Here is a 27,189-nt window from a genome sequence, read left to right as displayed (position 1 = left end):
TTTGTGCTTGGGTTTTGTGTGCCATCACTGATAGCTTTGACCACATAGGTCGGAGCAATCCTTCCTCCTTCTCCACTCCTCCCAAGCAGCAGTGGGCTGAGGTATCCTGGTGGTGCTGGCAAACTGCGGGCAGGTGGGTTCTGATCTTCACCGAGAGAGCAGATTTCATTTCTCTGGCAAAAATATTTGCTGTTGTTGATTTTTCCCTGGTTTGGTCGGTCTGGTGTCACAGGAGCTGTCTTCACCTGTTGCAGCTGCCAATTCCTGTAAACGATTGGTGAGGAGCAATCACCTCGATGATGGCTATTCACAGATGCCATTGTCCAGCTCAGCACTGGATGACAGAGAAGCTACAATCTGTTGCTATTTATCAGTTAGAATTGTGTAATGAAGCTCATTCTGTCAGTCAGATTAAACTCCCCTCTCCTGCCATTCTAAACAAGCTTTGGTGAAATTGGGAGCTAAATTGGGAAATAATCAGACTAACTAACAGCACCACCAAAGCAAAATAAAGTTTCCACTTTCATTTTGATGCCTATTTGAACTAAATCAATGGGATGTATTCTGCAGGTGAGAGCAGCGTTGGTGCAAGTGTTTCTCCTCAGTTCCTACGAGACCTGCTGAGTAATTCACAACCATGTTTCAGTGGGCAGAGTATTTTGCTTGAAATTGTGCATTACTGGAGTTATAGTCCCTGCAATCCGAGACTTCACATTGGAATGACCTTTAGGGGTGCCATGAACCTTCATGAAAGGAAAGCTAAAGTGTTTAAACTGCTTGATGTAACTGCAAAATATCAAAAACTGTTTAATCCAAATAAATCTGCCAAATGAATATGCCTACAACCAAAGTGTGCCAGGCAGGGCCAATATAAAGAAGAATGAGTTCGGACCTGACAATGCAGAAACTGGCAGGGTGGTCTCTTCTTGGAGTGGGACAGTGTCAACCAGAAGAGGACAGTAACCTCTTGAGCAGTTCAATATTACATGAATTTGCTTTGGTCTTTCGTAAGGCAGACAGATTTGTCATCAGCAGAAATTGCCTGAAGTTACAGTACCAGCGATCAGATCAGGGTTCAAATCCCATGCTGTCTGTAATGAGTTTGTACATTCTCCCTGTGTCTGGGTTTCTCCAGGGGCTCCAGTTTCCTCTCACCCTTCGAAATGTGCCAGAGGTGTAGGTGTAGGCTAATTGAGTGTAAATTCGGTGGCACAGGCTTGTGAGCGGAAATGGCCTGTTATCATGTTATATGTCTAAATTTAAAGGTGATAATCTGCATCCTTAGGCACTGATGAAGGTGAAAACAGACACTGACTGCAATGGTTATTATGAGATTCGACTTCATTGTTATTGTGCCGAATACAAAGCCAATGAAATACAATTAGCATCTGATCAGAAGTTAAAAAATAGTGCTATACACCACATGCAAATTAAAAACAAGCGCATTCAGCAAGCAAACAAATATAAAAGTACTGATAGTACAATGTGAGTGCAGTACCACTCAATGTTCAGCAGGTTTTACATGATAGAGGAATTAGGGGACATGGGGAGAAAGCAGGTAGGTGGGGTTAGGTCATAAATTAGATCACCCATGATTGTATTGAATGGTGGAGCAGGCTCGGTGGGCCATTTTTGGCCTACTCCTGTTCCTACTTCCTATGTTCCTATGTCACAGCCTTGGTGGGAGGTGGGGGGGGGGGGGGGGGTGGGGAGAAAATCTTTGCTTGAGCCTGCTGGTTAGAGAGCGAAGAATCCTGTCGTGCCTACCGGATGGAAGAAGATTAAAAGGTAAAATGGGAATTCCACAATTCTGGAACCAGACAGCATAAATTTAAAGCGAGTGAGAGGGAGCTGAAGGTGACTTTTTCCACTGAGAGAGAGCTGTAGAATGGTCGGAAGATAATTTGGACAGATCTATGGACCAAATGGGATTAACCATAGGACTAGCCCGGATTGCCAACTTAGTCAGCATGTTTGAGTTGGGCTGAAGAGCCTGTTGCATACTGTATGGCTGAGGAACATTCCCATAGATTGGAGGATGGCAAATGTAATCTCTCGCTTTAAAGAGAGAATAAAAGTAATGTATACACATTGTAGGTAGTTGACCCTGTATAAAAGTGAAGCCTCCACTATTTTTCACCTCAAAATCTTGTATTTTTGAAATAATTGCATGTAAAAGTTGACACCCTGAAAGCCTTGCCACCTGGTCCCAAATGCCCATCCGATCTCCCAACGACTCAGACACTTGCCATGGTCAAAGGTAGTATGCGTGCAATATTCACCCCCTAAATTATGCCCGAAAAATTGGTCCACAAAAATTCAACGATTACGTGCGTAGGAAACAACAAACCAGAGCTTGGCTGTAAAGAAGAAAGTGCACAAGAGTGCTGAAGAAACTCAGCAGGTCTCGCAACAATAGTAAGCAAAGCCAATATAACCATCGTTTCAGGCCTGAGCCCTTCATTAAGGTATAGGCAAAAAGCAAACAGGCGCTGAATAAAAATGTGGAGGTTGGGAAAGAGAGAGCAAGTACAGGCTAAAAGGTAAGAGGTGGATGTGAGTGGGGAGCCTGGAAAAGGAGTTGGAAACAGGCATAAGATGGCAGTTGAGGCAAGAAGCTTCTCTCTTTGATGGAAGTTTTGTGAGACCAGAAGGTCTGGTCTCGGCTCCCAAGTTCCACAACCACATACTTCCCCCAGACTTATTCAAATGCGATGCGACATGGCCTCATTGGATACTTGCCTCCACTGCCATGTTGTGCCATGCAGTTTCCAGCCCTCCTAGTTTGGCCCTCACATTCATAACCACCTCTCTCTCCTGCTTGTATTCAATCCTCTCCAATAAATCACATTTTTACTTCATAGGCATTGGCATCTTTGCCCATTTCTGGAATACTGGAAACATTTACCAGCTCAGACTGCTGGGGAGGGAAGACAAAACAGTTGATGTTTCAGGGTTGAGACCTACTGTATTTAGTTGTGTAATCATCGAATATTTTGGCCCACTTTTTCAGGGTTTTAAAAAAAAAATGGTGGGGCGATTTTTATACACAGAAGCATGATCAGTGAGTGACCTTCCTGCAGCAGGAAGGGATTTGACAGGAGATGGTTCCATGTGATGTCCCGTGACGGTACAGGACTGCGGGAAATGTTCGGGAAGTAATTTAAACATGTTGCGGCCATATTTGTAGTTAAATTGTCTTATTACCTCAACTTGTTGAGCAGGAAGTCGGCGAAGGTCTGGTTTTCTGCAGTCAGTGGCGGAAGGAGAGGTCTCACCTCAGCGGGAGAAGGTCTGGTCTCGGCGCAGCGGCAGAAGGGGGTCCCGGGGCAACGGGAGAAAGGGGGGGACACGGGGCAGCGGGAGAAAGGGGGGGACACGGGGCAGCGGGAGAAAGGGGGGGACAGGGGGCAGCGGGAGAAAGGGGGGGACACGGGGCAGCGGGAGAAAGGGGGAGACAGGGGGCAGCGGGAGAAAGGGGGAGACACGGGGCAGCGGGAGAAAGGGGGAGACAGGGGGCAGCGGGAGAAAGGGGGGGACACGGGGCAGCGGGAGAAAGGGGGGGACACGGGGCAGCGGGAGAAAGGGGGGGACACGGGGCAGCGGGAGAAAGGGGGGGACACGGGGCAGCGGGAGAAAGGGGGGGACACGGGGCAGCGGGAGAAAGGGGGGGACACGGGGCAGCAGGAGAATGTCTGGTCCCGACGCATTGGAACGGCCGTGTGACCCAGTTGCGGCCGAAGTTCTCTCGTTACATCGTACAACAACCCTTGTCAGAGTCCGATGGCCTTGATCTAGGACGAGTTCGGAGCCAGTCTGGGAAATTTGTCCACCCAAACTTCAAAGTGCCGCGTTCCAGAAAAAACCTCTTACCCGTTGTTTACAGCTCCCTTTTGTCAGGATTGGTTTCAAGGGACGAGGAGGGAGAGGGGAGGAAGTTTGGAGAAGTCTGCACCCCAAAGTCTCCAGTAGCTCGAGTCCGAACTCCCTGTCCATCACCACCAGCGCTCTGTGCCCCAGTGACTAGGTGGTTTGTCTCATGTTCCCGGACGTGCGGGTCAGTTGTTTGGTACCGTCCGTGGGCTGTTGAGGGACGGTGAAGCGGCGAGGGCAGGTGATGGAGGGGCGGTGGAAAGGGGATTGATGATGCGGTGGCTGGGCTGCGAGCTCGCACAGGGCGAGTGGCAGAATAGGTCCCCCTATGTGGACAGTATGTATGTTTAAGCTCGTTCCTCCTGCAGTTTGTACATTTGGGCGTTACTCGCCTTCCAAGAGTTCGAAGGTTCCTTTTATTGTCTACACAAAAGAGTCTGGAAAAACAACCAACTGAAAAACCTCACAAAGATAAGCGTATACAGAGCCGTTGTCATACCCACACTCCTGTTCGGCTCCGAATCATGGGTCCTCTACCGGCATCACCTACGGCTCCTAGAACGCTTCCACCAGCGTTGTCTCCGCTCCATCCTCAACATCCATTGGAGCGCTTTCATCCCTAACGTCGAAGTACTCGAGATGGCAGAGGTCGACAGCATTGAGCCCACGATGCTGAAGATCCAGCTGCGCTGGGTGGGTCACGTCTCCAGAATGGAGGACCATCGCCTTCCCAAGATCGTGTTATATGGCGAGCTCTCCACTGGCCACCGTGACAGAGGTGCACCAAAGAAGAGGTACAAGGACTGCCTAAAGAAATCTCTTGGTGCCTGCCATATTGACCACCGCCAGTGGGCTGATCTCGCCTCAAACCGTGCATCTTGGCGCCTCACAGTTTGGCGGGCAGCAACCTCCTTTGAAGAAGACCGCAGAGCCCACCTCACTGACAAAAGGCAAAGGAGGAAACACCCAACCCCAACCCACCAATTTTCCCCTGCAGCCACTGCAACCGTGTCTGCCTGTCCCGCATCGGACTTGTCAGCCACAAACGAGCCTGCAGCTGACGTGGACTTTTACCCCCTCCATAAATCTTCGTCCGCGAAGCCAAGCCAAAGAAGAATGATACTTTAAGGCATGTCACCATGAGCAATGCCTGCCTGGCTCCAGGGCCAGAGTAAGGTTGTAGCAAATGGTCCAGGCATTTATAAAATGCTTTTATAAATGCTTGCTGACTTGCTCTGTTACTTTATGTACTATGTATTATGAATGAATGACTGACTGGGTGTTTAATTTAAGTATTTTCGTTTTCACCTTTGTGGAGCGGCTGGGAAATAACACAATCCCATTGTCTGGGTTAATAATCCCAATTAAAGGTGCTAATTGGCTAAAATCGCTGTTGTGATGTAGAAGCACAGTGATGTGATGCAGCTTTACAATCGGGGATTTTAGCCACCTGAAAGCCCCTCATGGTTTAATGCAAGTTAGAGATGGTCCTGTACTGACAGTAACCACACCAGCAGTGCGAGTACAAGACTGCTTTAATAAACTAATATGTACACTGAGAGGTCTTGTCTCTCTGCAAGACGAACCTGGAAGGCCAGACTGTAGCTCTGGACTGCTTTATATATAAGGTCACCAGGATGACCCCTGATGACCTAGTGGTGTAATTACCTATCACCACAGCCCCCCCCCCCCCCCCCCCCTACACAGTTCTTTACAGCAATTCACTGCATTACTAGTCTCTTCATTCCAACACCATTTTTGGTCTTTTCTCAGCAACTGATTTAGCAGGTTGCAGAGCGTTGACATATTTGAAATGTGCTTTCGGTAATGGTTAACCAAACCCAAGAATGACTGCAATTCTGCTCAGTTTGTTGGGTGTGGTGCTCTGTGGACAACTTCGCTACCAGCGGTGTCCATTCGGACTCCTTCACTATTAATGGTGTTCCCCAGATATGTGACAGATGGTGCCATAAATACACATGTCCTGTCACAGACGGACATTTGCTTGTTGCAGTCGGGTTAGGACATTTTAGGTTGGATAGGTGCTCAGAGTTGTCCTGACTTGTAATTATGATATCATTGAGATAACATCCTACCTTGATGCCATGTAATAATTTGTCCATGGTTTCTTATATAGCCAGGGCATATAGTATGGCATTCAGGTATAGGTGAATAACCCTAAGTGAGTATTGATTGGCACATATTTCTTTGAGTCTTCGTCCAACTCTATTTGTTGGTATGCCTGTGATAAATCCAGTTTTGTGAATTTCTTTACCCCTCGTTCAGGGCCTGGGATAATTCTTCCACTTTGGGCATAGGATGTTCAAGTATCTGTAAAACCTGTGACTTTGTAATCACCACAAAATTTGGATTTCTCCATTGGCTTTTCGCATTGGCACAATGGGAGTTACCCAACCATTTTCTAATCTATTGAGTTCTAATTCAGTCTTTCTTTTTATTGCAAAGGGTACCATTCTGGGCTTAAAGAACTTTGGTTCCACACTTGATTTCAGTTGTCGTTTCGCCTGGACTCCCTGGATTTTTCCTAGGCCTTTATCGAAAACTGATTGATACTTCTTGAGAACTTGTTCCAGTTTTGGCTGGGCCTGCTCTTCCTGGCTTAAGTTCATTATTGATCCAATTTTGACCCAGTCTAACTGAATGTGTGCAAGCCAGTTTCTTCCGAATAGTGCTGGCCCCTTTGTGTCCACAATGTAGAGGGGTAGTCTTCAAGCTGCATGTCCAAAAAATTGTGACCTGATCCCCTGTGACTCTCTTTAAAATCGTACTGGTTTTATTGATGGGGAGCTAGGGTAGCAGTTGTTGTTTTAGTGACAATGCTGCCCCCGTGTCCAACTCCATGCAGAGAGGTTTGATGCTGATTTTCCAATGGATATAGACTGCTTGTCTTTGTTTCTTTGCTGGTGCTAGGGCTTTCATCCTTCCACTGTTTTCACCCTGGATGGGTGCTTTTCGCATTTTGGTTTCTGTTTTTTTAATCAATTTTTCCTTTTTTCCCCCCCTTGGGCAACTGGTGCTGATGTGTCCTTCTTTATTTCCTGAAATAACAATCATTTGAACTGTGGTTGTATTTCCTGCACCAGGAGCATTCTTGGCGGGAAAATTTCCCAACTAGTAGATCCTTTTGGCCGATGTCCAAGTTTTTATCGACCATTTCTGAGCCAGAGACTATCTTAAATGCTACATTTAGAAATTTTGGTTTGGTATTGCGGTCGGCCAAACCCATCACTAAGTGATCTCATTATGCTTGGGTTAGGAATTGATCAAAATCACTTGTTTTGCTAGTTTGCATAATCCAGCCAAGTATTCACCTACAGTTTCGCCTGTTCTTTGTTTTCTCTCATAAAATCTCTGTCTTTCAGCCATAATTGGTAGTTTAGGACTCGGATGTGCCCCTATTGTACACAATTGAAAGTACAATTTTGTTCCCAGATTCTCAGGGACTTGAGTAGATCAAATGTTTTATTGCCCATTAGGCTCAAAAACAGTGAATGCTTTTGGCTTATAGGGTGGTGTCTCATAAATATTATAGGTTAGACAGCAGTGATCAAATCTTTATACATAGTTAAACCAGTTTTCTTCGGACTCCACGAATTCTCCAAACTTTACCTCCATGTTTCCCACCATTTTGAGACTTCTGATCTTTGTTCTCTGTGGTGGGGGATGTGGGGTCCACTGGTTTTTTATTTTTTGAAAATTTTATTCATCATTTACATCAATACAAACATTAAACTCAATAAAGATAATACCTTATAATAACATAATACTAAAGGATACAAACAATTGTATCTATTTTCTCCCCCACCCCCTCTTCCCTCCTACCCCCCCCCAAAGAAAAGAAAGAAAAAGGGAAAGAAAGTAAACACCTAAATCTATACATTCGGTATTATTACCATAGTTATTTTGTTTTCTATTATTAGCTGAGAGGAGCGGGTGATGTGGAGGATGTGGATGGACCTTTATTCACGAAATCCATATGTGTTCAAAATGTTATTAAAAACTCCCGATCTGATTCTCCTTAAACTATAAGTTATTTTTTTTTTAATGGTATACAGTTTTGCATCTCAATGTTCCATCTATCAATTCTCCGTTTTGCTACACATTTCTTCGCTGCTGCTATTGCTGTTCTCAAAAGATTTTCTTTGATCTTTATCCAACCAATTCCATATCTGCTTCATATATATTGGGTCTGTGGGGTCCACTGTGTTGAAAATCTGGCATTTCTCTTTTAAATCTTCCCTCCACTGTCAGGAGTACAGGTCCATTTCGATCTTCATTGCCACCGTTAGCAATACATAACTTCACAGAGACGTGAAGCTTCTCTCATGGTTTAGTACAAGTTAAAGATGGTTCCCCCAGTACACAGTATATATGAGTGATAACATCATACACACGCAAGTGTATTTACATAACAATTGTCACCTTTAATCAGGGTTATTAACGCAGACTATGAGATGATATCTCCCAGCTGTTGCAGAATTTGTCAATTCCCACCGTGAAAGAAATGGAGACTGAACAATAGTATTGGGGCACACTTCTAGAGCAAATACTTTTGACATTTGAAATTGATACCTACATGTAAGTAATACTATCCGTGTTATATAATAGCTGTTTGGGTTTGAGGGGGGGATGGATTGGTGGGAAATATGAAAGCTTAAAGAGGTGGTAGCAAAAATTATTATAAGCTTTCATCAAGGATGTAATCACTGAATATATAGTGATCCGAGAAAGTTAGCATAATTTTGTTAAGAATAATTAAGACTATTTCAAACAACAAAATGGAAGAAATGCAGAGTCAGCGACAGAAACTCTCTCGGGGAGGGGGGGCCCCCCTCATTCCCCCCCCCCCCTCATTGTCCATGCACCAGCCGGCACTTCGTGTACAGTCATCACAGTTCCCTCTCACCGGGCATGCACTGGCAGGTACTATTTAGGACCGCGTGTGGGCCAGCCAGCACAATTTAGGGCCCCTTTATTATATATGCTACACGCCCACATTACCTTAATCTGGCCCTGCCTGGCTCCCCCTGACAATAGGAGAAAGAAATGCTAAAGAGGGTCCTGTGAAAGAACAGACCAATCTCTCCGTTTCCTGATGAAGAGTAGGCCCAACGTGGAGGTTGGTTCCCTTTTACTTCCTCGTGCTGTAAGGCCTGTTGAGTTTCTCCAGCTCGTTTGTGTACAACTCTTGACCCCAGTGAATGCAGACTTTCCCCTTAGCTCTCTGCCGCCACTTCAGATGCAGAGCCTCGTTCAGAGTTTGGGTTTACATGGGCTGGTGCTTTCGAAACATTGCATCCTTCACCTACTCTCAGCTGGAGCACAGAAACAGCCCTTCAACCAACCGCAGCTCAATTATTGTACCCACCTTGGGTCTGTCTGATCCAACGGTTTGCCCAAATGTTTCTAGAATGTGGTAAGTTTCTGCCTTCCCCACACCCTTGGAACTTGTCCTTGCACTGTTTCAGCTACATTTCTCTACATTTTGGATGTCTAACATGAATTCCTGCACTTTTACCTGTTTATTTGCTATTGCTCTACCTGCTACATGATTTGACTTGGCTGGATAGCACTCTAAACATGCGTTGTTCTACATCTCAGTACCATCTGACAATAAACAATTCAATGCTGCCTCTCTAACTAAAAGTGTAACTGATTCAGTCTCCACAAATGCTGCCTTACCTGCTGAGTTGTTTTCCATTTCTCCTCCCATAGTAGAACGTTGCCAGCCCCTCCTGTGAAAGATCTGTTACATCCCCAGGGTGTTCTCGTTGGGCAGGCTTGGAGTGAGGGGAATCTGGTTTCAACCTCTGACCACTTGGACAACAAAGATTTTTCTTTCTGAACACTGTTAAGTCTATGGATTTTGTGCTGCTGATCACGGAAATTACCTTAAAAATTTTCTATTATGTCATGTTTTGTTTTAGATATAAGCTTTTTGTGATTTCCTGTCATGTTTTAAGTCTTCTAGTATATTCCCCACAAAGCAAGCTGTTTTGGTCAGTCCAAGCCTGCCTGGCCATGCACTCAGTGCAGGTGCTATGCAAATGCTGTCTTAGGACTGGGTGTACTTAGTCAGAATAGATGTAGACAGGCTATAAAAGAGCTCACATATACAGATGGTATAATCAATTACATTGATTATAGATTGAAAGCATGCTGATGCAATGTTCTTCAGCCAACAGCACAATTAGTGTACTTAACAATAGCATTTATTGTCTTCAGGAAGATTCAATACAGTAGAAATGTCTTGTCAATGTCGCAACAGCTGTGATACATTCTGTTACATTTGTGGTGAGTATACAGTGAAGGGTAAAAGACATAGCATGACTGCAATTTTTAAGAAAGCCTATGAGCTCTACTTCGGTTGTAAAATTGGTGACCAAGACGAACCCTGGTCTCCTCATATTTGTTTTTCAACATGTGCAGTCAACCTGAGAGCATTATTATGCTAAATTCAATAAAAGTTAATTTAATGTTTCTCCAATTTCATACTGATGCACGATCAAAGTGACACAGCAAGTCTGAAACTATCTTTGTGTTCAGCTTGAAGTTGTCGATCATAATCCCTTTTTTTTTTCAGGAAGTAATCCTTTTGAAAATATTTGTTGTCCAGACCTGTGTGGAACAGAATGCCCGTTGCTCACCACTCTTCCCTGCTGCGGAAACTTGGGCCACATACCCTGAGGCTTCGACAGTTCCACCTCACCACAGGGTGCGCTGACAAAAGCCACCATGAAGTCCTGGTGCTTGGAGGTGGAACAGGGGGTATTACTATGAGTGCACGGATGCGGAGGAAAGTTGGTGCTGGGAATGTGGCTGTTGTTGAGCCGAGTGAGGTAAGGTCCTCCCTTAGGAGGGTAGCATATGTGGGATCAACCTGCCCTACCCCAGGGGTGAGGGGTAGGTTTTATTCGATGTTGGGAACCTTTCAGACATGGGTGAATATGTGAAAGGAAGTCCCCCTGCCCCCTCCCCAAGACCATCCCCTAAACCACCTCCCCATTCCCTTCATTGTCTAATGCAGTGACCTTGACGGCAGATGCTACTCGATCCAACACCTTGGCTGTGAAGATGATTTGCTTTGAGAGGCCCCTCTCCACAGCCAGAACCCCCTCCAGCCTCTCTTCAGACTCACTGGGTCACACTACAGTCCTGGGCCACAAGCTCTGTCCACTGCCAAGGACTATTACTGGCTCTCACTCCCTCTGCTCGGGTTAGAAGCTAGCACAAGATAATGTGGGAGTGTTGCACTGTCCGAGTCACCACCTTGGTCAAGACGTTAATCCCAAGCCCTGTCTGATCTCTGAGGATGAAGAAGAGCAGACAGATCCCTAGACTCCTGATCTGTGTGGGCTCTGGGTGAAATGGTGAAAGATTCCCTGCATCGTTCTGTCATTGTGATTTCTCTCCTTTAAACTTTTGGCATGGGGTCGTGGTTCTTCTGAATCCTTGCCCCCGGATTGTTCCTCTGCTTCTACCACCTCCTGCACTGGATGTGGGGAATATTGTCCTTAGTCTCAGCACTTTACTGCTCAGGAACCTGCCAAATTCTTTCCCTTCCAGACAACTGTTGAAGCCATCCCCAGTGTGCAGACCACACAACTCCCTAAATACCCCTTGCAACAGCTGGAGCCACATTGAGTGTCTAGGATCCACCCACAGCTGGAATTTCTCCAGGTCATTCATTTAGAAGCTGATCATGAATTCTATTTCCTCATCATCTGATCCATTCTGCTTACCCCTCATACTCCCTCAGTCCCGCACTCCCCCATCTCCTGCTCCCCAGTCCCGCCCCCCCTTCTCCCACTGCTCCCCCAGTCCCGCACTCCCCCATCTCCTGCTCCCCAGTCCCGCCCCCCCCGTCTTCCACTGCTTCCCCAGTCCCGCCCCCCTTCTCCCACCGCTCCCCCAGTCCCGCTCCCCTGTTTCCCATTTTCCCCTAACTACATCTGTGAATATTTATCTATCTTTATGTTCATTCATCTCTTTGGTCCTGGTATATGATATGTCTTGCGTACCTGTGTGGCTGTGACAAGTAAGAATGTTGGTGCATCTGTACATTGTATTCATATATTTGACAGTAAACCGTCGTCATCATCAGCTGTGTGCTCCTGCTTTAATGATGGCTTCCAGCCTTTCCCCTCATGGCTGGTCGTTCTTCCTGTCTCCAACAGCAACACTACTACCAGCCCATATGGACACTGGTTGGAGCTGGAGCAAAGCCTTTGAAGATGTCAGGACGACCAACAGCCAGTGTGATCCCTTCAGGAGTAACCTGGATCAAGTCCAAAGTTCAGGAATTGGATCCAGACAAGAACCTTGTTCGCACTGATGATGGAAAGGAGGTGAGAGAGAGAGAGAGAGGGGCTAGGAGCGTGGGATGAGGAGTTGGCGGTGGGTCATGGGATAGCTTGCTGGAGCGTGTGGAGGGCTGCGAGTGGGTGGTTGAACAGAGTGGTGGGGGACCTGGGGTGGTGAGTGTTGCACTAGGCAGTGCTGTCCAACTGTTTCCCACCTTGACCGCCTGTCACTTCTGTGGCCAGGAGTAGACGGTGTACCACGTCTACGTGGAGTGTGAGAGGCTCTTTGGTGGGAGATAGCGAGGGGTGTGAGGAGGGTTGGATGATGTTGGGGGGGGGGGGGAAGCTGGGCTGGACAGTGAGGGGTTTGGCTCAGTGCTGTTGTGGGGTCACGGAGGCAGTTTGGGAGGTGTGTAGTCCTGTCTCTTGCTGCTCAGGAGTTGGAAGTTGCAATTTACTTCTTCCTTTAGCTTACCTACAGATACCTGATTGTTGCTCTGGGATTACAGCTGCAGTACCATAAGGTAAGTTTTCCATTTTTTTTTGTAGACAGTTCCACAAGGGCAGCACAAATTATCTTAAACCTTAAATTTAAAATTTAAATTGAGACATACAGTACGGTTACAGACCCTTCCAGCCACGAGCCAGTGCCACCCAATTAACCTAGAACCCCGTATGTTTGGAAGGATGGGAGGAAACCAGAGTGCTTGGAGGAAGCCCACATAGGCATGGGGAGAACATACAAACTCCTTGCAGACAGTGCCAGATTTAAACCCTGGTCTGGTCCCTATCGCTGTAACAGCTTTGGCCTAACTGTGCCGCCCCTAACCGCTGCACTAACCGTGCCGCCGCTAACCGCTGCACTAACCGTGCCGCCGCTAACCGCTGCACTAACCGTGCCGCCCCTAACCGCTGCACTAACCGTGTCTCCCACGTCTCTAAGATGGTTTGGAGTACAATGGTAGTCGGAGGGTGGAGCAGGCAGGGGTCTGTCCAGTGCAGGAACATATGTGATGGGGGAGTGTGGGTTGTGGTTTCACAGGTGAACGCCAATGCTGGGGTCTGAAACCTAACCTGATAATTTGCTCTACAGATTAAGGGGCTTCCCGAAGGCTTTGGTGCCTCTAGAATTGGTTCCAACTACTCGGTGAACTTTGTGGAGAAAACCTGGAGGGCACTGCAGGACTTTGAGGAGGGTAACGCTATTTTCACCTTCCCCAATACCCCCATCAAATGTGCTGGAGCTCCCCTGAAGATCATGTACTTGTCTGATCATCACTTCCGCAAGGTAACGACTGCTCCTGCTCAATGCTAAAGATGGGTTAGTGAGGAGTTGCAGTTAAACCAGGCACCATCCATGGGGAATATCCGAGGGATTGGTCCCAGTCATAGGTGTGTCAAGGACCAGGGGGCCATAATGTCAGAATAAACGGACATTCCTATAGAACTTCCTCTAACGGAGTGGTTAATCTGTGGAATGCATTGCCACAGATGATGTGGAGGCCAAGTCATTGAGATTAAAAGAGGAGGTTCACAGGTTATTGATTAGTGATGGTGTCAAAGGTTATGGGGAGAAAGCAGGAGAATGGGGTTCAAAGGAAGAATGCATCAGCTATGATTGGAATGACAGAACAGGCTTGATGGGCTAAATGGCCACATTCTACTTTGGAGAGACTGTGTTATACAATATACACACCAATTAAAAGAAAACACACACTTGTTCTTTACTTCAAAATGGCGATGACCTCCTTTATTCTTCTCTCAAAACACAACACTTCTTCCCATAAAACTTCACTCACCAAATCATTGGTAACCGTGATGCTCCAAATCTCCTCCTCCCGCGACCCTGCATGTGGACCATCACACTGTTCGCCCTCCCTTATTCTGACCCACGCATGTGCCTTACTTCCCTTGCACGTCACCCTAGATATATCACCAGCAATGACCGGCTCTACTCCCGGCCCACCCAAGTACGCGACCATGACAACGACATTTAATGGTCGGGTTGCAGCAACTGCATCTTCTTGTTTGAAGTGTTTGGTCCAGAACCGACCTACATGCAGCTCAATGTGTCCAGTGTTTGGGAACTTGGTGCAGGTAGTGTCAGAGTGGACCTTTGGCCTCAGTGTGTCTGGGTGTTGCTCTGAGAAGTTAGAGGACCATCGTGGGAGCTTCCCAGGCCTCCGAGCCTGCGAGCGTGGTGTCCTTTTCAATGCCTTCTGTGTTCCTCATGAGTGGAGGCACCTGACGACAACTGACACAAAAACACAAAGCTGGAGAAACTTAGCAGGTCAAAAAGTGCACTTTATAGAGCAAAGATAGATACATAACCAATGCTTCAGGCTCAAACCCATCATCAAACTATGAAAAAATTAGACAGGTGCCCAAACAAAATGGTGTTGTGGAGGGGAAGAGGGTGGAACATAGTCCCACAGGCAGGAGGTAATAGGTGGATGGGAGGGCACACCAGCAAACAGGGGGAGGAGGGATGGAGAGGGAAGGGGATGGAGAGCTGGAGAAAAGAAAACAAAGGGAAAAGGAAGGACTAGCAGAAACCGGAGAAGTCAATGTTAATGCCATTTGGTTGGAAAGTGCTCAGATGGAAAATTAAATGTTCCTCCTCCAATTTATGGGTGGACTTGGTGGGACAGTAAACGAGGTCACGGACAGACATGTGAGTATGTGGTGTGGGGCACAGATTTGAAGTAGTCAGCCACTAGGAGATCCCTGGCGCTGATGCGGTCAGGGCAAAGGTGCTCGGCGAAGCGATCTCCCTAGAGGAGTCCACAACGGGAGCTCCGGATGCAGTCGATGGCTCCGGCGGATACACAAGTAAAGGAACTGTTTGGTGCCCCAAATGATGGTGAGGGAGGAGGTGTGGGCACAGATGTTGACCACTGTCTCTGTGCACTCACTGCCAACCACACAGCCAGGCCTCGCCAAAGGTTTTCAGACAGGGTTGGTCCACAATATTGTAACGTTTGTATTCTCTTTTTGAAGGTGGGAAAGCGGTCCAAGGCAAATATTATCTACAACACATCCCTGCCAGTGATATTTGGAGTGAAGAAGTACGCTGAAACCCTTCTGGAGATTGTTAAAGCAAGGAATATAAACGTAAATTACAGAATGAATCTCATCGAAGTTCACGCAGACAAACGAGAAGCTGTGTTTGAGCTGCTGGATTCTCCAGGGGAGACCAAGACCTTCCAGGTCAGTCCTGCTCACTTCCCCTTCCTCTGATCCTCCCATCCCCATCCGAGAACTTGGCAGAAAGACCAGGTTATTTCTGCAGCTCTGTGTTTCCAGGACGAGTCGTGATGGTTGGAGCTGGTGCTTGTGATCGTTCCCACTGACCTTGGGAACGGGGAGGAGTTGGCTTCTTGGGACAGCAGAAACGGAGCTAGAAAAGTTATAGAACTATTGAATCTTGTGGCACAGAGCAAGGCCTTTGGGCCACCATATTCATGCTGACCGTGAAGTCTGTCTCCACTTGTCTCCTCTGCCTGCATGAGGTCCATATCCCTTGACACCCTTCCTATCCAGGTACGTGTCCACACCTGGCCACTTCCACAATGAGGTGGGAAACTGCTGAACTGATGCAGAGATTCATCGACAGCCGGCTGTCCAGTCCCGGTCTCAGGGCACGGCTGAGGCTGCCTTAAGGTCCACACGTGGGAGACTGAGCTTTACACTCCTGGATGTTCTGTTTCTCTCTCTCTCTATCCAGCTTGTTGGTACAGACTCCGGAGGTGGGGTCGAGGAGGAGAGGGGCACAGAGCCATGCTGTATTAATCAGTCCCAGCCACAGCGTGAGACTCTCCTCCCTCCTCACCCACAGCTCTTAAACCAGGTTTGTTGATTTAAACATCACAGCCTGGGTTTCACTGATACATCACCCACTGTAACCTTTAGCCTTCTGGTAAATCCAGATTCCTCTTCTCAGCAACATCAGATGTTTGTGGCCATGAGTTTGAACTGCCCTTGACAACTCTGTGGTTTATTTGTTCCACATCTGCTGACCTCCCTACTGGTTCTGCCGTTTTCTTCGATACACCCGTTGTAATGGCATTTACAGTAATAAGAATAATGTTCCTTCCTGGCCGGTGTGAGAAACAAAGCTTCGAGGTTAAAGAACAGTCTGATAGGGTTCCATGCGCTGACATTTCAGGACAAGGAGCCTTCGTCATAGGTGGGAAACAGAGAAAACTAGTAAAGTTTCGGGGGGGTGGGGGGGTGGGTAATGAGATGGGTTGGAGAAAGTCAAGATCTCTGATAGGGTGAGGTTTGTGTTTTTGTGAGGATAGGTTGTGAGAGAGGGGATGAGCTTCTCTTTCTCACTGGTTTATCATCTGATCCCAACTCCCATTCTCTCTCCAGCATTTCAGCCCAGACTGCCTGTCATCTCCTTCAGTTCTGTTTTCTCTCCAGGCCTTGAATACACAGTAAAAGTCCTAAAATCTAGACTGGGCGAGGAACTTTATTCTTATGTCAGTCCTGAATGCCCGAGATCATCATCCCTGTTCTAAGTTCCCTGTTCTGGACAATCTCCACAGTGACCAACCCCACAATAATATTGTAAGATTAGTAAGAATTTTACATGGAGACATTTGGCTTTGACAATGATTTCTGAAATCCAAGGGGTAAATTGTTTGGGGAGATTCCACAAAGTAGTTACTTTCCTTGGACGTTTGAAGATAAAGGAAAGGTTTGAATTTGAAGGTGGATGAGAAGGAATGACTCCAGTGCTCAGAGAATTTAGTTTCCGGTGGAAATGGGTCTTGATGGTACATAACATAAGAAATAGGAGCAGGAGTCGGCTATCCAGCCCATCGAGCCTGATCCTCCATTCAATGAGATCATGGCCGATCTGATGATAGGCTCATCTCCACCCACCTGCCTTTCGCCATATCCCTCCATTCCCCTACTATGTAAAAATCTATCCAACCTTGTCTTAAGTGTATTTACTGAGGTTGCCTCCACTGCTTCAACGGACAGCAAATTTCACAGATTCAACACCCTGTGGGAAAACCCTAGATGTTGAGGCTATGCTCCCTGGTTCTAGTCTCCACCACTAATGGAAGCAACTTACCTATCTCTATCTTATCTATGTCTTTCATAATTTGATATGTTTCTATAAGATCCTCATCACTCTTCTAAATTCCAGCGAGAACAGTCCCAGATGACTCAATCTCTCCTCATAGGCTAACCCCTTCATCCCTGGAATCAACCTGGTGAACCTCCAGGTAGAGACCAGGGTTTGAAGAAACTTCACAGGGACTGAGGATGAGGATCACTGCTTCTGAAGAACCTCTCCTTCTGGACTTGACTCCAGGGGCAGATTTGTTCACTAAAAGAGTGGACGTTGAGCAGGATGCCACCTGCAGATTGCCACCTATTGCTCGGTTCTGGCATGAAGGGACTCTTAGAGATCCTGAGGATGTGAAAGGTGTTGGAAAAGGGGAATGCAGACCATGGGGTGGGGGGGTGGAGGAGGCATTCTGGTCGCTCGTGCAATGAGTGGGCTGTGGTGGTGAAACCCGTGATGCCACATCAATAAGCAGTGTCTCATCGTGCATGAAGAATACATATATTCTCTGGAAATATTTTACTCCAATTGTGTCATCAGCAGGTGGTTGAGAATCTATTGGGACTTTCATAATGGCATTACAGATGTCCCGCATTGGGGGGTGGTCTCTGTGTCTCTCCGACTGGAAGGGTATGTTTGTTGATGATCCTTGTCAATGATGCCCTTGTGTGGCCTTGAACAGTGCGTCGTGTATTTCTGTACCCCTAGTATGAGATGCTGCACGTCACCCCTCCGATGGCCTCTCCAGATGTCGTTCAGCAAAGTTCTCTGGCCGATGCAGGGGGCTGGGTTGACGTCAACAAAGAGACACTCCAGCACATGAAGTACCCGAATGTGTTTGGCATTGGGGACTGCACCAACCTCCCAACGTCAAAAACGGCCGCTGCTGTAGGTGAGTGGACGTGGGGTGGGTGTGAATGTCGTGGATTGTGGTCTGTGTGCCCGTGCGTTGTGGCCCTTTGTGCAACACCGTCATGGCTGATTGTGGTTCCAGAGCAGAGTTGAGTGAAGTGCGGGGTCACAAACCAACTAGAGCCACAGAACAAACCATGAGCATTGACTCATGGAACACCTCTGGCTGATGCTCCGATACTGGCATCCTGGAAAGAAGGGAGGGAGTGTGGCCCTTTGTGTGCTGACTTGTTGGAACGTTATCAGTTCGTTGAAGAAAGAAGACCAAGTTCTGGCTTGGCTGATAAAATCTAAATGAGGTTCTTGTATCACCAGAGTCACACAGCATGGAAAAGGCCCTTCAGCCCGTATGTTGACCAAGTCGGCATTCTGGGCTAATCCCATTTGCCTAAACCCTTTCTGTCCGTAAATCTGTCCTTTCAATGTCAGTTTTAATGTAGACATGCAACACAGCAACAGGCCCTTTTGGCCCTTGAGTCCATGCCACCTAATTGAACTACAACCCCCGTATGTTTTGACGGGTGGGAGGAAACCGAAACCCCCGGAGGAAACCCATGCAGAAATGGGGAGAATGTACAAACTCCTTATAGACAGCATGGGATCCAAACCCTGATCACTGGCGCAGTAACAACGTTGTGCTAAACACAATGCTAGCTGTTCTGCTCCAATTGGGCCCACTTTCCTCTGGCACCTCATTTCAGATACAGTGAAAAAGTTGACCCACACTTCCTTCTTAAATCTCCCCACCGCCCCCCACCCCCCTGTGCCCTCTAATTTTAGAATCATCTACCCAGAGAAAATGACATTCACTTTATCGCTGATCCCGAGGAATAATTCACTCTCTGAACAACACTATTGTTGACCAAGAGGCAGATCTCCTACTTTTGATGAAATACTACAGCTGGTGAGGACCGGACATTCCCCAAGGATCTGTGGATCTGGAGGTGTAGGAATGATGTCGATGGTGGACTTAGGTGTGGTGTATGGGTGGGTGAGTGGGAATATCCACCAGGTCTAACCTCTCCTCCCCTTTCAGCTGCACAATCTGCAATCCTCAGCCAGACCATCTCAAAGGTCATGAAGAACCAGAGGCCACTGAGCAAGGTATGGCCTATCTCCCACCTGGAAACTTCACCCTGTCTCTCTTTCCACAGATGCTGCTGGGCCAGCTGAGAGTTTGCAGCGTTTTGCATTTCAGAATTGCAACAACTACAGTTCTGTAATGTGTGTGATCTGTTTCAGATCTATGCTTGGTTCCTGGGGAATTGCAGAAGTCCACAGGTTTGGGAAAATGTGATCAGTATTTGGACTTCCTGTGGCAAGAGACTCAACTCCCACCGATCACATATCAGCTCGAATACTCTGCATGTGTGTGATTGGCAGACCCATCCCGCAAGGGAAGTCTGACATCTGACAGGGAGATCTCCTTCGACCAGCCTGAACATCTTTCCCCTTCACAGACAAGGCAGAGTGTATTCTTCTTCTGCCCAGTGGACACCCCGCCCCTCCCTCTCGTCCCGCAGACCCCCGCCCCTCCCTCTCACCCCTGCTGAGCCCGGACCCTCCCCTGCCTTGCGGAGCCCTCATCCTCCCTCTCTCTCTCAGAGCCCAGACCCTCCTCCTGCCCCTCACGTTTCCCCACCCCAGAGAGCTGTACTCCAGCTGTCACTTGCCATTGTGTCATTCAGGAGTGGAACCAGTCCTGTTGCTCTGGTTACTTCAATAAACAGCCATGTGTGCTGGTGTTGGCTGTGTGAGTCCATTCTCTATATCCCACCAATGTATGTCAGTGAGAGGGAGGTATGAGTGTTCTCTGACCCCATGTGGTGGCTTCACTCTCTCATTCTGTTCTTGTGCAGTATGATGGCTACACATCCTGCCCGTTGGTGACCAGCTACAACAAGTGTGTATTGGCAGAGTTTGATTATGATGGTGAACCACTGGAGACCTTCCCCTTCAACCAGGGCAAGGAACGAAGGACCATGTTCCATATGAAGGCCGACCTCATGCCTATTCTCTACTGGCATGCTCTCCTCCGGTAAGTGCTGGTCCTAGCCAGCGGTGTGAGGGAGAATGTGCCCGAGGGAGAATCAGGCGGGGAATTCCCCTGGGGAGGTGCAGTGTTTGTTGACCTGCAGCTTGTTACCCACCGTGCATGAGGTACTTCATCCAATCACAACCCAGGGTCTCCCAGGAGTTGGTGAGGGCGAATGCCTCCTGGAGCTCAGCTTGGGGTGCTTGTTTGTATTCGGGAGCTTGGTGGCGGGCACATTGGTGAGGGGAGCAGGGCTGGGTGTGTGGTGGCTCTTCCCAGTAGTTGTCCATGTCTCAGGAGGGTGGGAGGGGTTGCTGCTTCTTCCTGAAGAACGCGTTGCCTAAAAAAAAAACAAAAAAAAAACAAAAAAAAAATGCGTTGTCTAAGGTAAGCAGAATATGTATGGAGTTTGTTCACCCTGGGGTGTTTCAGCATTGATGTCGTTCTCATTATCGTTGCCAATAGCAGAACTTCATTTAAACAGGCGTCTGCTTACCTCCTTTTGTTGAGTGGCCACTTGTTGTTATCACAACACCACAATTGACCGTTGTTTCATCTCTTTCTCTTCCGTCACTTCTCCATCTTCATCACGTCGGGGTCACCAAATTGTCGGACTCTGGCTTTACCCTACCCTCAATTTGGTCTATGTGTCGTCTGAGTCCAGCGTGCTCGTTGAATGAAGTGATAGGAGAAGGTATTCGGTTTCACAATCAGTTTATTACATAGTACAAGAATAAAGCTTAACAGAGCTCTGGTTCAGTTGTTAGTTCATAGGTCACCTGCTCAGTGAGCTATTCCCCAAGACTGACTCCTACTGTCCAGTCTCTTCTGTTTATATAGATCAACATTGTTACATTGACCACGAGTTGGCTTTCTTTGATAAACTCCTTGCATAAAATTTATCTCAAGCAATTTCCTGCTCTGCACTTATCGATGGTGTAGACCTCCTATCTTAATCCCCAAGGCCAGAACATCCTGTTGTTTTGATCAGAAGTCCATTCATACCCCAGATATTTCTAATTATTTCTTTGTTCTCGTCTGACCATAGTCTTCTGTTCTAATCAACACCTCCCGTGTATCCTTATGACTTAATTATTTCTACTAAATTGGTTTATCCATTTTGTTTGTCTCTGACATTCTCAGTCATGGTACTCTTATCACTTATCCTTGCAATACACTTATCTTCCTGTCACTGAAACAAGCCTAAATTCAGACTGAATTACTGTCCCTATGGTTCCTCCAACCTCATCCTGTCTAACTTCTCCCATCTGCTATCCTGTTACTCCCATGTGTGCTTTACAATTAGCAGTGTAACCTTGGGGATGAAAGTATTTTCTGTATTTGGAGGCAGCAAATTCTACACGTACTATAATCAGCCAACTTTTCTACATACTGTGGCTGTTCCTTAATTGCATTAATATTTGCCTTAAACAGTATAATTGAAGTAAATAGTAAATTGTTGATTAATGAATACATAATGAATAGTACATAGGCATATTTTCCATGATTACTTAACCCTTTGGTTCCAACAGTAAGCAGAATATGTATTGAGTTTGTGCACCCTGGGGTGTTTCATCATTGTTGTCCTTCTCACATCTTCCCCGGATACAGGAAATAGCCCAGTCCCACAATTTGCTGTGGATCTTGAGAGTTAAACAAGACACAGCACACGGAACAGGCCCTTTGGCACAAAGTCTGAGCTCACCACAATATCTTCCATCCCTTGCATATGAATGTTCCTCTGACATTTCGCCTCCCAATGTGCAACCCCTCGCACTCGTCAGAATTGAACTCCATCTGCCATTTCTCTGCCTATTTCTGAAACGGATCTAGGTTCTGCTGGTCTCGCACACTGCAAGGCTTAGACCACTCGCAAATTGAAGGAATAACACCTTGTTTTCCGTCTGGGCACCCTCCAACTGGATGGCATTAACATCAACCTCTGGTTTCTGTTAAACCTCAACCCCCTTCTTCCCCCCTGTTGCCTTTCCTAAGTGTGCGGTCTCTCCCCTTTTCCCTCTGTCTCCTTCACCGAGGCAAAATCAATTCCAACCTCTCCTCTTACCATATCCAGTTTGGACTCCTCCCCCAGCCGGTATTCTGACACCTTCCTGTTCTTTGCTTATACCTTGAAGAAGGGCTCAGGCCCAAGATGGTGGTAATATATCTTTGCATCCTATGGATGCTGCAAGACTGGCTAAGTTCCTCCAGCCTTTCTGTGTGTTTTTACGCGACTGCAGACTTTCAATCCTTTACTGTCCACAGCTTCACCAAATCTTTGTATCATTTACAAACTTACTCACTAGTTCATCCTAGTTCATCCAAGTAACTCTTAGGCCACAAACAACAGGAGTCCCAACCCCGATCTCTGTGGAACACCGCTGGTCTCGGCCCTCCAGCCTGAATTACCCCCTTTTTGGTTAGGTGTGGGTGCCAGGAAGGATCAAAGCCCCAACCCCACGAGGGGTACTGAGGAAATGTGGGGTGGAACCCAGTGGTTAGTGCCACAAGCCCGAAAAGCAACAGATTACTCAACCCCAAAAGAGGTGGGCTGTGGGATGTGAGGAGGGAGGTTCTGATTTCCCCCCAACTCTGAAGCACCACTGCCTCCAGTGGCTGTTGTGAAAGGAAAGTGATTTGGGCACCAGTTGCACACAGTCTGTCATTAGCGTCCTGGAATAGTACAGCAGGCCCTTCAGCCCATCTGGGTTATTCACCCTCCTCCTGTTCCTGATGTCTGATATGTAGATTTGAGGTCCATCATAATTACTCCAGTATGGAAGGCACAAGGAGACTGATCAAACAGCACAACTTTATGTCGCAAAGATAAAGATAGCGAACCAATGTTTTGGGCTTGAGCCTTTCATCAAATATGAGCAAAATGTAGGCGCCTTCATAACTTGTTGAAGGGCTCACTTTTGGAATGTTGGTTATGTATCTTTATCTTTGCTATACAAAGTACATTGTTTGACCTGTTGAGTTTCTCCAGTGTTGTGATTTTAATTCATTCACAGTGTCTGCGGACTTTTGTGATCTTTACGACAAGGAAGTGGTTGAAAGTTGTCTGGTGCAGTGAGACTAACCTGGTGTTTTCTCTTCCCAGGGGATTGTGGGGAGGCCCTGCGCCTCTGAGGAAGCTCATGCACCTCGGCAGCAGCAAGTGAACACTAGCCCTCGCTCACTGATTGTAACAGAGCACCATCGACACACTCAATCGGGCTCATTTCACACTCGAAGGGTATATATTAGCAGTGACATTCTCTATTCAACACACACCACCGACATGTGGCATTATGCACTCACCACAGACCCATGCACACTGACGTTGCACACTCAGCACGCACCATGTCCATAAGATGGAGGAACAGAAGTAGTCCATTGAGTATGCCCCACAATTTAATCATGAGCTGATCACTTTTCCCTCTCAGTGTGCCCTCTCCCTATAACCTTTGATGCCCTGGCTAATCAATAACCTATCAATGTCTCCCTTAAATACATCCAATCCCCTGGCCTCCATAACCAACTGTGACAACAAATTCCACCGATTTACCACTTTCTGAAGAAATTCCTACACATCTCTGATCTTAGCAGATCCCCTTCAATTCTGAGGTTGCGCCCTCTTGTCCTCGACTCTCCCAACCTTTCTACATCTACTCCGTTCATACCTTCCAGCATATGTAATGTTTTGATGAGATCCCCCCTCATTCTCCTCTCCAACGAGTACAGTCCAATAACCATTAAATACTCATGTGATACCCCTTTCATTCCCAGAATCATCTTTGTGAACCTCCTCTGAACCCTCTCTAATGTCAGCAAATCATTTCTTAAATAAGAAGCTTAAAAATTGCGCACAACACTCCAAGTGAGGTCTCACCCGTGCCTAATAAAGCCTCAACATCATAATCCTGCCTGATACTATTCCCTCTTGAAATGAATGCAAGAATTTCATTTGCTTTCTCAACCTGCAAGTTTGCCTTCAGGGTATCCTGCACAATGACTCCCAGGTCCCTTTGCATTTGGGAATTTTCAATTATCAGCTCATTTAGAAAACAATCAGCCTGTTTACTTTTTTCTACCGGAAGTGCATGACCTTATACTTTACAACAATGTATTTCATTTGCCACTTCTCATCTGTTCAAGTCCTTCTGCAGCCTCCATGTTTCCTCTTACTACCTGCTCCTCCACCTACCTTCGTATCATCTGCACGCAATGACATTGCACATGCTAAACTCCACCCACGCACTGACGTTGCACACTTAACCCACACCCACATGTACTGAGAGTGCACACTCACCACACACTCGCACGTACTAAACATCCTGTGTCACTGACCACGTAGTTCCATTTTTTTCTGCATGGAGAAACCTTGGAGAATAGAGACCCACTCCTTCATCTTCCTTGAGGGACAATGCCTTCAATAGGTGGCATAAAATGCTCTGCTGTGTGAGATCCTTCCCATCAGTACGCACCCGGAAACTGGATCCAAATCAGAATTTATTGTCAGGAACATGTCACAAAATTTGTTGTTTTATGGCAGAATTATGGTACAAATATTGCTATAAATTACATTTCAAAATAAATAAATTAGTGCAAACATGAGAAATCGAGGTAGTGTCTGTGGTTCATTGTCCATACAGAAATCTGATGGCAGAGGGGAAGAAGCTGTCCTTGTGCCACAGGGTCTTTGTCTTCAGGCACCTCCTTCCCAGTGGTAGCAGTGAAGAGGGCATAGACTGGGTGTTGGGAGTCCTTGAGGATAGAGGCTGCTTTCTTCAGATACTGCCTCTGGTAGATGTCCTTGATAGAGTGGTCTGGTGCCTGTGATTGCACTGGCCATGTTCACAACTCTAGTTTATTTTTCCTTGTCCTGTGCATTGGCATCTCCATACCAGGCAGTGATGCAACCAGTCAGAATGCTCTCCACCTGTAGACATTTACAAGTCTTAGGTGACATACCAAATCTCCTCAAACTCCTCACAAAGTATAGCCACTGGCGAGCCTTCTTTGTGATTGCATCGACCTGAAGGCCCCAGGACAGATCTTCAGAGATGTTCACACCCAGGAATTTGAAGTTCTTAACCTTTTCCAGTGTTGATCCCTCAATGAGGACTGGTTTATGTTCTCCTGATTTCCCCCTCCTGAATCCATAATCAGCTCCTTGGTTTTGCTAACATTGAGTGCAAGGTTACTGTTGTGACACATATGCTTCCTCCTGTATGCTTCCTCTTTGCCACCTGTGATTCTGATGACAGCCGGGGTGTCATCGGCATATCTACAGACGACATTTGAATTGTCATGGGTGTAGAGAGAGTAGAGCAGTGGCCTAAGCACACATCCTTGAGGTGAGGCTTTGTTGATCATCAGTGAGGAGGAGACGTTGTTACCGATCCACACTGACTGGATCCAGAGATGGCAGGGAGTGTCAAGATGTTCACGTTTAAAGAGCTGGATCTTGAATAGTTGATAGGATGCTGTTTTTAGTGCTAAATGTCTGGTAATTGTTGGGATCTAAGTACTATGGGGAGACCGGCATTCATCATGTCCCTCTTGCCCACGAGGATGGAGGTGAGCTGCCTCCCCCCATCATTGCCCTTCTTCTGGTGAAGGTGCTGCCCATCAGGGAGGGAGGGTGTTCCCGGATTTGACCCAGTGATGTAGGACCAGGCAAAATGAGCACTTTCAGAGTTCAAATGAGATGAGGATGTATGCCAGAAATGGAGGAGGGGACATTAAAAGTATGGGAGCAAAGATCCTTGAAGGTGATACTGGCTTTCATTAGTTGGAACATTGAAGATGAGAGCTGGGAGTGTATGCTTCAGCTTTGTTCTGGTCAGACTTCAGAGGGAGTACTGCAGATCTGGTCACTGGAGGGAGTTGACAGCACTGGAGGGGGTGCAGAGGAGATTCTCAGGAATGTTGCTTAGGATGGGATGTTTCAGTGAGGCTGGATATGTATACCATGGAGCAGGGCAGGTTAAAGGGAATTATAACTATGTGGAAAACTTCTCATGTCAGAAGTAAATAAAACTAGGGGAGGCATGGTTAGTGTAGCAGTTAGCATGACCCTGTTACAGCACAAACAGAACTAGAGATTGAATCCCACACTGTAAGGAGTTTGTATGTTGTTCCCATGTCTGCATGGGTTTCCTCTGGGTATTCCATTTCCTCCCACCCATCAAAATGTACCAGGGGTTGTAGGTCAATTGAGTGGCATGGGCCTGTCTGTTGCCCTGTTGTATGTTTAAATTTAGGGCAAGGAGTCAGGAGTTGGAGGGGATCAGAGGACTTTCTTCACCCAGAAAGCAATAGGTACCTGGAACACACATGGAAGCAGTTTCAAGTGTCCAGATGAAGACTGAATCACCCAGGCAGAGAATGTGACAGGATTAAGTCCATTGATTGACATCTGATTGTACAAGCACACCCTGATGAAATAGTGTTCTCTGGTTCTCAGTCCAAAAAATTTAGATATAACACATACAGAAAAACAATACACATGAAGGACAAGTATTTGTATATATATTAATAAATAATTTTTCATGAATATGAGTGTCTCTGATGGTTAATGTGAGCAATTTCTTTAGTCGTTCAGCTGGATGTGCTGGGAGATGGGATTATGGATAGATGCCCACTGGTCAGCATGGAGTTGTGGGAAGAATGGCCTCTTCCAACCGGCATGATTGTGGATGTGATCACTGCGTTCTGAAGTGGGCTATTTATGTCAACCTTCAACAGGAGCTCTATGGAGAGCTGGCTGCATCACAGTGTGGTACAAATGCTGCAGAGAATTGGGTGGGAGGTCAATCCACAGGACCAAAAGAATGACAAAGGATCACTTGTGTCTTCTTCCCCCCCACCCCCCCCCGATCTCCATCGATGTGATCTACCAGGATCATAATGTGAAGAGGGCACAAAAAAAAAATCAGCTTTCAGCTGCTCTCCTTGGGGAAGAGGTACAG

The 27,189-nt window shown here is 46.9% G+C and overlaps 3 protein-coding genes across 6 annotated transcripts in view; 1 reads left to right on the top strand and 2 right to left on the bottom strand.

The window, feature by feature from the left end:
- slc30a4 (solute carrier family 30 member 4) overlaps positions 1-4,072 on the bottom strand; it is a 50,724-nt gene extending 46,652 nt beyond the window's left edge. Inside the window, exon 1 of one of the 2 annotated variants that reach the window (XM_069911362.1) lies at positions 3,874-4,072. The gene's annotated coding sequence lies outside the window, so the exon portion shown is untranslated. Of the gene's footprint in view, positions 1-3,207; positions 3,375-3,873 lie in introns of those variants that run through there. The other variant, XM_069911361.1, reaches the window with a different exon arrangement.
- LOC138749666 (AP-3 complex subunit sigma-2) overlaps positions 1-27,189 on the bottom strand; it is a 356,312-nt gene that overhangs the window by 111,825 nt on the left and 217,298 nt on the right. The gene's annotated exons all lie outside the window — the stretch shown is intronic.
- Positions 41-24,833, top strand: sqor (sulfide quinone oxidoreductase). Of its 3 annotated transcripts, none has more exons than XM_069911358.1 (10): positions 41-133; positions 10,478-10,733; positions 12,072-12,242; positions 12,668-12,721; positions 13,291-13,485; positions 15,198-15,407; positions 17,992-18,175; positions 19,232-19,299; positions 20,055-20,233; positions 23,334-24,833. In XM_069911358.1, exons 2-10 carry the CDS (start codon positions 10,527-10,529, stop codon positions 23,392-23,394), a joined length of 1,329 nt encoding a protein of 442 aa, XP_069767459.1. In that variant the 5' UTR covers positions 41-133; positions 10,478-10,526; the 3' UTR covers positions 23,395-24,833. The 3 variants fall into 3 exon arrangements, with proteins under 3 accessions (XP_069767459.1, XP_069767458.1, XP_069767460.1); XM_069911357.1 differs by lacking the exon at positions 41-133 and adding an exon at positions 3,188-3,292; XM_069911359.1 differs by lacking the exon at positions 41-133 and adding an exon at positions 3,208-3,292 and having other exon boundaries at positions 10,511-10,733.

Source organism: Narcine bancroftii, chromosome 14, assembly GCF_036971445.1.
Source record: "Narcine bancroftii isolate sNarBan1 chromosome 14, sNarBan1.hap1, whole genome shotgun sequence".
Taxonomy (NCBI): domain Eukaryota; kingdom Metazoa; phylum Chordata; class Chondrichthyes; order Torpediniformes; family Narcinidae; genus Narcine; species Narcine bancroftii.
Note: the sequence above shows the minus strand (reverse complement) of the source record. Positions and strands in the feature narration are given on the sequence as shown.